The following is a 12,941-nucleotide window of genomic DNA, read 5'->3' as shown; positions in this document are numbered from 1 at the left end:
TGTGGTATACAAATGTAGCATCTAACCCGGATGTTGCATAATGCCCCGTTTGACAGTTATTGATGGAATAATAGCTACCCGAAGATAATATTTCAAATTTCTTAACAAACTAGAGGCCCTTCTTGTGCTATTTGACTTAAATTTTGCATGTAAACTTCACACAACAATCTGCTTATTTGAGCCACTCTACTCAACAAAATAATCAGCAGAGACACGTCCTACCTTTCGTTATTCATATTAAATCTTTTCCAAATGACACCGCCGGCGCAAACCAAAACAAACGAACACGAACCAGCCAGATTCCCAGCTCATAACGTTTGCCTTAAAGCGTTCTCCTAGGGAGCGCTCCCGAAGAGCGCTCATTTATCTTTTAAGAGCGGAGCGAGAGGTAAAAAGAACTCCCTAGGAGCATGACATCTTCGAGGCAAATGGTCACTCCTTCTCATTCCTTCACGCCGCTTAAAGAGTGAGAGCAGATTTTAGCTCCGTGGGTGTTTGCTCTCAAATGAATCCGAAGCCTGCGGGCGGGAATTCATACAACCTTCGATGGTGGTCAACACAGTGGTCAGCTCCTCATAGCTGAGAAGAGAGGTCCCAAGCTGGCGTACGAGATGGGTTTTGGCGACCTTAACTGCGGCCTCCCAGAGGCCACCGAAGTTGGGAGCACGGGGCGGGATGAGGTGCCACTGGATGTTGTCTTCAGCCAAGTGTCGGGAGATTCGATCGCAGTCTGTTTCAGAATGCAGCATTGTGTACAGTTGGTGAAGTGCATTTTTGGCGCCGATGAAATTGGTTCCGTTGTCTGAGTACAGATGATTCGGCTTGTTCCTCCTCGCAATAAATCGGTTCAGTGCCATCAGGAACGCGTTGGTGGTCAGGTCACTCACTAGCTCTAAGTGAACGGCTTTTGTACTCAGACAAACGAAAACTGCAACGTAGCACTTGCGGGATGGACCTTTTCGATGAGTTGGCTTCAAAAATAGTGGGCCGCAATAATCAACACCCGTACAAGCGAATGCTTCATTTGCGGTTACTCGGGAAACGGGAAGCTGGCCAATGGGCTGCTGGATAGGATGGGGATTGGCTCTACAGCAGCGAAGACAGCTTCGAACCACACTTCTGACAGCTCGCCGACCGCTTAGCGGCCAGAATTCGTCTCGCACCACAGACAAAGTCGCCATTATGCCGCCATGGAGGAGTTTTCTGTGATGGAATTCCAGCAACATTTTAGTAAAGCGATGGAAACCAGGAATGACGATGGGGTGCTTGATGTCGTACGGTGCATCGGAAAGCCTCAGCCGGCCACCAACGCGAATCAGGCCTTCGGAATCGAGAAAGGGTGAAAGCAAACGAAGTTGAGATTTTGCTTGGACTGGCTGCCCCTTTCTCAGCGCTTGAAGTTCTTCGGGAAAAGTGTCAGCTTGAACGAGCTTTGTGAGAGAAAGCTTTGCTCGTTGGAGCTCACACACGGCGGGCACAGAATCGGGAACGGGCTGCTTTCGGGGATGGGCGTTGTTGAAAAAGCACAAACAGTAAGCAACTGTGCGCAGCAGCTCTTGATACGACGAAAACTTATCGAACATGTTGGGTGGCGCAATCACAGCACTCAGAATGGTCGTCTTTTTCTGTTCGATTTCTTCGGGGGGAAGCACAGCGGGTAGGGATTGTTTTGGCCAAGTTGATATGGGATCGGAAAGCCAAGCGGGACCGTGTTTCCATAGTTCGCTATGGATCAGCTGTTCTGCTGATACTCCTCGGGAAACGATGTCTGCAGGATTTTGCTTCCCAGCGACGTGCAGCCATTGGGAATCATGGGTGGAATGTTGAATTTCGGCGATACGGTTTGCTACGAAAGTTTTCCACGTTCGGGGCGGCGATTTCATCCACTGTAGCACAACCATAGAATCGGACCAGAAAAAACACGACGAAAATTCAACGTCCAACGATGCAATGATTCTTGTATAAAGACGGGAGCCGAGAAGAGCGGCGCAGAGCTCTAACCGTGGTATACTAATCGGTGAGAGAGGGGCAACTTTTGATTTCGACGCCAAGAGGTGCACTTGAACTGTGCCATCGGGGGATTTGGAGCGGGCATAAATGCAGGCCCCGTAAGCTGCTTCTGAAGCGTCGACAAAGCAATGCAGCTGGGCGTCGCAGAATTGGTGGGCAAGAGCAAATCGGTCGATTCGCAATTCCAGCAGATGGGGGAGCTGCTCGCAAAAATCGGTCCATTTGATGCGCAACTCCGGGGTAACTTCTTCGTCCCAATCAAGGCCAAGCAACCAGATATGCTGCATCAGAATCTTGGCTTCGACCACCACGGGAGCTATTAAACCAAGCGGGTCGTATAATTTAGCGATGGCTGAAAGAATGTTTCTCTTGGTCGGGGGTTGATCACTCGGGGAAACGTTGACGTCGAATCGGAAAATATCGGCTTCGGGCTCCCAGTATATGCTGAGAGTTTTGATCGTCTCCTCAGGGTCGAACTTCAGCGATGATTGTGTGCCCAGTAGCTCTGATGGAACATCGGCGAGAACTTTCAGAGAGTTTGAGCACCACTTACGGAAACAAAATCCACCACGAAGCATTAATTGATCGAGCTCAGTGCGGAGAGCGACGGCGGCCTCGACGCTGCTGGCGCCCGAAATCAAATCATCCACATACATACTTTTTCGCACAGCAGCGGAGGCGTTCGGGAACTGACGGCCTTCATCTTCTACCAACTGCAATAAAGTTCTTGTTGCCAAAAATGAAGACGGGGCGAGACCGTAGGTGACGGTGCGGAGTTCGTACGATCGGACGGGTTCGTCGGGATTGAAGCGCCACAGAATGCGCTGAAAGCATCGGTCCGATGGGTGCACCACAATTTGGCGATACATTTTGGCTATTGTTACGCAATGCGCGACCACGCCTCCTATTCCAATCAGCCCCCACTAGAAGACGGCTCCACTGGTTACTAGAAATGTAAGAAGTGTAGGACAGCATAGGCAAAGAGAAGTGAACAATAAGTAGGTAGATCTGTCAATCGTTTACTCAACTAAATTTAGCAAGTCATCATTGGAGTAAGAAGCGAATTCAGAATTTCTGTGCTGATTTATTTAGATAGCTCCTTATTTGAAAACTTCTACTGTACTTCAATAAATTTAAAACGCTAAGAGACGTGAACTAAAATACCAAAAGGTGAATTAATACAATATACATTTATAGTCGACATAAAAAGTTATACTTACCTATTCTACAACACAAGGTTAGTGACACGACAAGTGAAGGAACCGTGGTTAACAAGATTACGATTAACCAGGACACGACAGAAAACAGGTACTAGTTTTATTCTACACAATCATTGAAATTAGAAGCTAAAAACAAATCGTCTTATAGCTAGAGCTGCTATCGATCGTACCGTTGGTACCGTATAGGACTAAATACCGGATAGACGACAAATACAGAAAGAAACACTAAACGTAAGTCACTATTAAACATTAAAACTGAATCACTACTGTAACATCAATTATAATCCACATGCACAAGATTATAACAACGAATATGTATCAATTTCAGGAGAAATTTAACGATTATAATAAAATATCAGTTCAAATTTGCGGAACAGTTTCTGTCTTGTGGCCCTTACGGGAACAAATTAAATTTCTCGTTTATTTCGGTATGTCCAAAGGTAGCGGAAAAGGCTCTGTAGATTGTCCTACGGGAGACAAGAACGGTTCTGAGGGGGCAAGTTGTGGCATATGTCGCCGCGTTGATACAAGTCGAATGGTACAATGCGACGTTTGCGATACTTGGTTTCACTATGAGTGCGTTGATGAAGATGACAGTATCGAGAATCGAGATTGGAGCTGTAATAAATGCCTGCGGAAAGAGTTGGAGAAGGAACGAGAAGTATTGATGGGAGAACGTGAAGAGTTTCGGAAGCAGCAGAAGCAGTGGCAAAAAAGTCTACCTCAACAGAAGCAGTCTGAACAACCTGGACAGCGGCAATCCGAGATGCAGCGACCAAAGCCGGGAAAGTTTGAGAAGCTTCAACTGCAGTGGCCGCATACGCAGCTGCATGGTACACCGTTAGAAACAACTCCAATACATACACAACGACGAATTCCTCCAGTAGATATGATGATTCAGGGTACAAGCAGCGAGCAGCATATAACCAAGTTTACTCAAGAACCCATAGCTAACTCTACCGCTCAGCACATTCGAGCCCCGAAAAGTACTACGAAGTCATTCTTGAAAGATTCCAACAAGTCGACGAAGCTCAAGGACATGCAGCTCAAAGCAATGGAAGAACGACAGGCGCTGGAGAAAAAGCAATTAGAGGAGCGTTTAGCGTTTGAGCAGGAGATGCTGAGGTCCAGTGATAGTGAGTCCGAGACAAGTGCAAGTTTGCAAAAAATCGATGAATGGTTGAATGAAATGGATATAGGTAGCAACTCTAGAAATCCGAAGCCGATGAATGAGACTCCCCTTCCCAAATATGTAGACGTTCAGCACAAGTTCGGTGCTTCTGGACGTTCTGGCGACCTTACTTCAACACAACGTAAGTCGAGGATAGCTTCGCATCAACCTCCTCACCTCCACACCTATGACGAATCATTATCGAACAATCAGTTAGCAGCAAGACACACGGTAAAAGATCTGCCGAAATTCGGAGGAGATCCTGAAGATTGGCCACGATTCATAGCAGCATTCGAAAGAACGTCCAGGATGTGCGCATTTGGCAATAACGAACTCCTGGATCGCTTGGAGAAGTCTTTGTGCGACCGTGCTTTGAACGCAGTGAAAAGTCTTCTTCTACATCCCGATAACGTTCCAGTTATCATTGGGCGACTGAGAACGTTGTTTGGTAATCCGGAATCAATCATTGAAACAATGATTAAACGTGTGAGACTATTACCGAAGCCGAGAGATGACCGCATGGAAACAATTATCGACTTCGGAATAGCAGTTCAAAACTTATGCGCCACCATTCAAGCATGTGAATTAGAGGAACGGCTGTATAACGCCCCACTGGTACAGGAATTAGTGGATGCACTACCACCAGGGTTGAAAATGCAATGGGCATTGCATCGTCTAGAAACGGGTGATAATTCCCTTCTTGAAGTTAGTGTTTGGATTGGTAGAATAGCAGAGGCATGCAGTCTAGTTACAAGACCAGAGGCCTGGTCGAAACAGTCTGGCAAGCCAAAGAAAGAAGGAGCCTTTTTACACCTACACACCACACCGGCCGAGGAGGACAAGGAAGGAGCATTTTTACACCTACACACCACACCGGCCGAGGAGGACAAGGAAGGAGCCTGTCTCGCATGCTTCGGTACATGTAGTGGACTTGAGAGCTGTACACAGTTTCAAAACATGTCAGTACAGTCACGTTGGTCGTTAATCCATGAGAAGAACATCTGCAGGAAGTGTCTTACCAAGCATTTTAAAAACTGTGAACGCAAGGTGCCATGTAGCAAAAACGGATGTAAATATCTGCATCACTGTATGTTACACAACGATAAAAAGCATAAGCAGTCTGGTGGAGCACAACAAAAGGACGCCTTTTGCAACACTCACCAAAATACAACGGGAAATGTTCTTTTGAAATACGTACGAGTTACCGTCCATGGGAATGGGAAATCAATTGACACCTACGCCTTCATAGATGGAGGATCCACATGTACGCTCATGGAACACAGTCTGTGGAACGAGTTGAAGCTGGAAGGAGAACACTATCCGCTCTGCATAAATTGGACTGCTGGTCAGGGTAGGTATGAGTCGGACTCCATCAAGTGCTCAGTATACATTTCGGGAAGCTCTGGAACAAGTAAGCGCTTCTGTCTATCCAAGGTGCATACAGTCCGCAGTTTAGATTTACCACCCCAAACCTTGTGCACATCCAAACTGGTAAAAAGCTTCAGTTATTTATCCGATGTCTCGATTGAACCGTACACCAATGTACAACCTAGAATCTTGTTAGGAATGGATAACATCAGATTAGAATATCCTCTGGACTGCAAAGAAGGTTCTGAAAGTCAACCAACTGCAGTACTAACACGTTTGGGCTGGGTGATTTATGGTCCTTGTTCTTTAACAAACGATATTTCATTATTGAGCGATAGGAAAGCTTTCAACTATCATATTTGCCAATGTGAAGCGCTGAATTTAGCTATAAAAGACTACTTTTCCTTTGATAGCTTGGGAATTCAACCGACGAAAAACCAGCTCATATCTAAAGATGATTCACGAGCTCTTGACATAATTAGGTCAAAAACAGTCTTTAAAGATGGCAGGTATGAAACTGGACTTCTGTGGCGCTATGACAACGTATTCTTACCAAACAGCAAAAGAATGGCACTAAAAAGGCATCAATGTCTGGTGAAACGCATGCTTCGAGAACCTCAGATGGCAAAGGATTTGCGGCAGAAACTCACCGATTATGAAACTAAAGGCTATATACGCAAGCTTTCAGTAGAAGAAGAACGCAACTATCCAGGTCGAGTATGGTATCTCCCTATTTTTCCAGTTCTTAACCCAAACAAGCCTGGAAAGCTGCGTATAGTTTGGGATGCAGCAGCAAAAGTTGGAGACTTATCGCTTAATTCATTTTTGCTCAAAGGACCGGACCAAATCGTATCCTTACCACACGTACTGCAACGTTTTCGTGAACACCGGGTCGCAGTCTCAGGTGATATACGGGAGATGTTCCACCAAGTCCTCGTGAACCAGGAGGACCAACATTGTCAACGATTTTTGTGGAATAGTGGACAGGTTGAAGAACCACCTGCGGCGTACGTGATGCGAGTAATGACCTTTGGTGCAACATGCTCGCCGAGCTGTGCACAATATGTGAAAAACTTAAATGCCGAACGTTTTTCTTCGCAACATCCAGAAGCTGTAAATGCTATAATTCGCGATACGTATGTAGACGACATGCTGTTCAGTGTCGAGAGCGAAGAAGAGGCAGTAAAAATTGCCAAGGAGGCTAGAATAATAAATTCACAAGGTGGATTCGAAATTCGTGGGTGGCTGTCCAATTCCGAGAAGGTGATGAAGGCTATGGGGGAAAGTAAGGAATTCCAGAAAGACCTCAACGTGAGCAACGAGTTAAATACGGAGAGGATACTAGGAATGTGGTGGAACACCTCTGATGATTGTTTTACCTTCAAAGTACCACGGCGTTGTGAATATGAATTATTACATGGAACAGCAACCCCCACAAAGCGCGAAGTATTGCGAACCCTTATGCAGATCTATGACCCAATTGGATTGCTCTCAAACTTTCTAATGTACTTGAAGGTACTTCTTCAGGAAATATGGCGCTCCGGCATCGATTGGGATGAGCACATAGAGGAGCAACATTTAACTAAATGGCGGCACTGGCTCAGTGTTTTGCGAAGAGTGGAAACCATATCTATTCCCCGTTGTTATCGAAGAGCCGTGACAGATCGTGAATCCTGCGAAGTTCAATTGCACGTTTTTGTAGATGCGAGCGAGAACGGCTATGCAGCCGTTGCATACTTCCGGTATCAGGAGAAAGAAAACATCGAGTGCGCCCTTATAACGTCAAAAACTCGTGTTGCCCCATTGCGATACGTCTCGATACCCCGTCTAGAGCTCCAAGCAGCTGTAATCGGAGTGAGACTGGCTAAAGATATTGGAGAGTGTCACAGAATACGTATAAACCAGAGATTTTTCTGGTCAGATTCGAGAGATGTACTTTGTTGGCTACGTTCAGATCATCGGAGGTACACAAAATTTGTAGGAGCTAGAGTCGGCGAGATTTTAGAAGACACAAATCTATCTGAATGGAACTGGGTGCCCACGCAACACAATGTTGCAGATGAAGGCACAAAATGGCAAAAACTTCCCGACTTTTCGTCTCGTAGTCGATGGTTCAACGGACCTCAATTTATTTGGCAACAAAAAGAGATGTGGCCAACCCAAAACTTCGACCTAGGAACGACAGAGAACGAGATGCAGCGATCAGTAAACTTGCACAGCATAAGAGAACCACTTATTGATTTTAGTAGATTTACTAAGTGGTTGAAACTTAAACGTACTGCGGCATACGTTGTAAGATTTTGTCGATACTTCCAATACAAATTCTTAAAACAACAACCAACTACAGGAGCTCTAAAACAAGACGAGCTTCGTACGGCGGAGAACTTCATATACCGAGAAGTGCAGCAACATGTGTACCGCAATGAAGTCTGGACGCTTTCTAAAGTTAATTCGACAAGTGGTAAGTTACAGAAAACGAGCCCTCTCTACAAACTTTCACCATTTTTGGACGAAGTTGGAGTCCTGCGCATGCGTGGCAGAATAGAAGCGTGTGAATTCATCGAACCATCCACTGCAAATCCCATAATTCTACCGAAAGAGCATCCCGTAACAAAATTAATCGTACAATCCACTCATGAAGTTTTCCATCATTGTAATTTTGAAACAGTTGTAAACGAGTTACGGCAAAAGTATCAGATATCGCAACTTAGGAGAGTTTGCGATAAAATTCGTCGAGACTGTCAGATGTGTAAAAATGCTAGGGCTCGTCCGCATCCTCCTGCTATGGCATCACTACCTTCAAGTAGGCTTGCAGCATTCGCACGGCCGTTCACATACGCCGGTGTAGATTATTTTGGTCCCATGAGCGTCGTCGTTGGCAGGCGTGTTGAAAAAAGATGGGGCGTACTTATAACGTGCTTAGTCATCCGCGCTGTTCACATTGAAATCGCACACTCTCTCAACACCAGCTCTTGTATTCTCGCCTTACGAAATTTTATGGCTAGACGAGGAACACCACTGGAATTATTCAGCGATCGTGGAACGAACTTCGTAGGCTCCAATCGTGAAATCACGGAAGCCGTACGCTGCTTGGACGAGAATAAGATGATGGAAGAGTTCACAACAGCTAACACCAAATGGACCTTTTTACCACCGAGTAGTCCTCACATGGGAGGAAGTTGGGAAAGGTTAGTTCAATCTGTCAAGAAGGTTTTAAGAAATATGAAAATCCCTAGGAACCCTACTGACGAAGTGCTCCACAATACTCTTTTGGAAATTGAGTTTATAATCAACTCGCGCCCCCTCACGTATGTACCAATTGACAATGCAGACAGTGAAGCCATAACCCCGAATCACTTTCTACTTGGATCCTCGAGCGGATCTAAACCGTTAGTTCCTTTCGAAGACAACCCTAATATCTTGAGAAATACTTGGAAAACGTCACAAACATACGCAAACCAATTTTGGAAAAGGTGGGTACAAGAATACCTGCCTTCAATCAACCGTCGAACGAAGTGGCACTACCCGGTGAAACCAATCGAAGTTGATGATGTTGTGGTTATTGTGGACCCCGACCTCCCACGGAACATGTGGCCCAAGGGACGTGTTGTTAAGGTCAACAATCGTGATGGACAAGTTCGAAGCGCCTTGGTGAAGACCGCATCAAACATCTACGAGCGACCAGCAGTGAAGTTGGCAGTTCTGGACGTCGGCGTATCTGATCGTAAGCATGATTCTACATCATGCGTACCGGGGGGGAGTGTTACGCAATGCGCGACCACGCCTCCTATTCCAATCAGCCCCCACTAGAAGACGGCTCCACTGGTTACTAGAAATGTAAGAAGTGTAGGACAGCATAGGCAAAGAGAAGTGAACAATAAGTAGGTAGATCTGTCAATCGTTTACTCAACTAAATTTAGCAAGTCATCATTGGAGTAAGAAGCGAATTCAGAATTTCTGTGCTGATTTATTTAGATAGCTCCTTATTTGAAAACTTCTACTGTACTTCAATAAATTTAAAACGCTAAGAGACGTGAACTAAAATACCAAAAGGTGAATTAATACAATATACATTTATAGTCGACATAAAAAGTTATACTTACCTATTCTACAACACAAGGTTAGTGACACGACAAGTGAAGGAACCGTGGTTAACAAGATTACGATTAACCAGGACACGACAGAAAACAGGTACTAGTTTTATTCTACACAATCATTGAAATTAGAAGCTAAAAACAAATCGTCTTATAGCTAGAGCTGCTATCGATCGTACCGTTGGTACCGTATAGGACTAAATACCGGATAGACGACAAATACAGAAAGAAACACTAAACGTAAGTCACTATTAAACATTAAAACTGAATCACTACTGTAACATCAATTATAATCCACATGCACAAGATTATAACAACGAATATGTATCAATTTCAGGAGAAATTTAACGATTATAATAAAATATCAGTTCAAATTTGCGGAACAGTTTCTGTCTTGTGGCCCTTACGGGAACAGCTATGTCCGCCACCAACGCTATCGGGTATTTTCGGAATCGGATGATGATCGTCAGCAGCTCGTCTTGCACGACTGGGCCAACAAGAAGAGAGTCGTTCAGCGAATGGCCGGTGCTGGTTTTGGCTGAGCCGTCGAACACGACTCGCAACTTTGTCGTCGAACTGGACTCCTTCAAGACGGGGTGGTGAGGGAGATAGCAGGATTTCACATTTTCCGATTCGGGGGGAACCAGATCCATATGGCCAAGTTCGATGTATTCTCTCATGAAGTCGTGATACTGACTCTTGAGATCGGCGTCCTTCTCCAGCCTCCGCTCGAGCTAGGCAAACCGACGGAGAGCAGCACCTTTCGATTCTCCCACCATCTGCTCGAATTCGGGGTGCTTCGGGACGCGCACAATGTAGCGCCCAGAAGAGTCACGATCGGTTGTATATCGGTAGTAATTCTCGCAGCTCTGCTCATCGATAGAATAGTCGGATCCACCAACATCTTCTATCTTCCAAAACCGGGTAAGTAGTTCTTCTACGGGAACAACTGTCGCCACATGACAAGTTGCCGTAGATTTTTGATTGGCTTGTTCGGCTTTCATGTTGAACTTTCCAGTTGCCAGCCAACCGAACACTGTTTCGGTCAGCAAAGGACCATTTGCCGCAAGCTGGAGGCGACCAGGCTTCAGATAAGCGTAGAAATGAGCAGCGCCAATTATCATGTCGATCTTTCGCGGTGTGCTAAAATCCGAGTCAGCGAGAGCGATGTTTTTTGGGATGTTCCATTGGGCAACCGAGAAGGGAATTGCGGGGGCGTCACTGGTTACCTTCCGAAAGACGAGGAAATCGAGCATCTCGGAGAAATCGCTCACCCGAGATCGTATTTCGGCTTGCACTTCGAACTTCGCACTCGTTGCGGTACCATCTACACCTCGCACGTCGATGTTAACCACCTTACGGGACAAACGCAGTTGCTGACACAGTCTCTCGCTGATGACGTTCGGTTGAGAACCTGTGTCCAGCAAGGCACGGGCTAAGTATTGATGACCATAGGCGTCGACGACGATTAGCACTACTGTGGGTAGCAGCACACTCTCACGGGATGGTCTCACGACGGGATTCGATGACACAGTAGGTTGCGGGGTGATTGCGACGGCAAGTGAGTTGACATTCTCGGGGCGGGACGGGGGATCAGCAGCAGCACGGGTGGATTCAGCTTGACCGAAGTGAATCATCGAATGGTGGTGCATGGAGCAATGCTTGCAAGAAAATTTCGACGGGCACGATCGGGCGAAATGATCACTTCGGAAGCAATTGGCACACAGTTTCTTTTCGGTCACTATTTTCGTCCGGCCTTTCGGGTCCAAGCTGTTGAAAACGGGGCAGTTGTAAATGCTGTGCCTTTCTTTCTCACAAGCTGGGCACATCGGGTAGCTTTTCGGGTAACTTTCGGAAACGGCATTCGAACTCAAGTGCGATCCTGGTTTGCGCTGAGGAAAATTTTGAGCGACGGGTTTCGTTTGGCTAGACGTTGGCCGATTGATCATGATCGTCTCCATGATTCGGGTTCTCTTTTGCAAAAATTCGATCATGTTGTTGTAGGTTGGATGGGGATCACCGGCAATGGATTCCTCCCAGGCGGTGAGCGATGCGTCATCCAGCTTATCTTCCAAAAGCTCCATAAGAATCGAGCTAAAATAGATCACGGGTTCTCCGAGTTGCTCCAGAATCTTCGTGTGCCTCTGGAATTCGTCGACGATTCGATGAAGCGCATCCACCGAGTTGTTCGGGATTTTGGGATACTTGAGCAGGGCTCGGATGTGTTTTTTTCCGCAGAAGAGTCGTATTCGAGTAACGGGTTACCAATGCCTCCCACGCAACAGAGTAGTTGTTGGCGGTGATGGTAATCGACTGGATTAAATTAGCTGCCTCACCCTTGAGGGCAGCGCGAAGGTAGTGAAATTTCTGGACACATGAAATTTCCGTCGACGAATGTATCATCGACACGAACGTGTCGTGGAACGTCAGCCACTGATTGAAATCGCCATCAAATTCGGGTAGCGTGATCGTCGGGAGTTTAATGTTCGCAAGATGAGCAGGGGCGGATGTTTCATTTGCAGCATAGGATGTCGATGCGGTGGGCCCAAACGATTCCGGGATCTTGGAAGCTAGACCAGCTTTGACCCGGAAATAAATTGATTCGGTTTTGCTTCGGATCTCCAAATTTTTAGTGCCCGCATCCTCCTCTTCGTCAAGCTCCTCGCAGTCCGCCTGCACTTCGTCGAACGATTCCCACAGTTTTTCGAGACGCTCCAAGCGGTATCGAACTTCCCCTTGGTGTTGGTCCTCCACGTATTGATACAGGAACTGTTCCATACGGTTGATTCCGGCAATGATATTCGCCCTTTTCAGCTTCCTGGACTTCAGCTTCTTGTCGTCAACCATTCTGCCGACGATTATCCGGTTGCAGGAAAGTTGAATCGGAGCTGGTCAACTAAAAGGGTCGAAAAAAGACCAAGAAGTACCGCAAAAGAGGATGGTATGGGTTGGAGAGGTACTCACCTGGTACCTCTTCAAATGAGGCCTTTGGTTTCAATAAAATTATCCGGAACAAACGGCAAAAGTATTTCGCCAACCTCAATTTTGAGGTTATGATGATGACACGCGGTTTCGCAG

The 12,941-nt window shown here is 46.2% G+C and overlaps 3 protein-coding genes across 3 annotated transcripts; 1 reads left to right on the top strand and 2 right to left on the bottom strand.

The window, feature by feature from the left end:
* Positions 1-479: 479 nt before the first annotated feature.
* On the bottom strand, positions 480-2,879 carry LOC129742460 (uncharacterized). Its single transcript, XM_055734358.1, has one exon. The coding sequence runs from the start codon at positions 2,877-2,879 to the stop codon at positions 480-482; it is 2,400 nt and encodes a 799-aa protein (XP_055590333.1).
* A 781-nt stretch (positions 2,880-3,660) lies between these two features.
* LOC129742459 (uncharacterized) lies at positions 3,661-9,579 on the top strand. Its single transcript, XM_055734357.1, has one exon. The coding sequence runs from the start codon at positions 3,661-3,663 to the stop codon at positions 9,577-9,579; it is 5,919 nt and encodes a 1,972-aa protein (XP_055590332.1).
* Positions 9,580-10,207: 628 nt separating this feature from the next.
* On the bottom strand, positions 10,208-12,710 carry LOC129742458 (uncharacterized). Its single transcript, XM_055734356.1, has 3 exons — positions 12,129-12,710; positions 10,640-12,067; positions 10,208-10,597 (listed from the first exon to the last, which is right to left on the bottom strand). The coding sequence occupies exons 1-3, from the start codon at positions 12,708-12,710 to the stop codon at positions 10,208-10,210; spliced, it is 2,400 nt and encodes a 799-aa protein (XP_055590331.1).
* Positions 12,711-12,941: the final 231 nt, after the last annotated feature.

The sequence above is a fragment of the Uranotaenia lowii genome, chromosome 2, assembly GCF_029784155.1.
Source record: "Uranotaenia lowii strain MFRU-FL chromosome 2, ASM2978415v1, whole genome shotgun sequence".
Classification (NCBI taxonomy): Eukaryota; Metazoa; Arthropoda; class Insecta; order Diptera; family Culicidae; genus Uranotaenia; species Uranotaenia lowii.
Note: the sequence above shows the minus strand (reverse complement) of the source record. Positions and strands in the feature narration are given on the sequence as shown.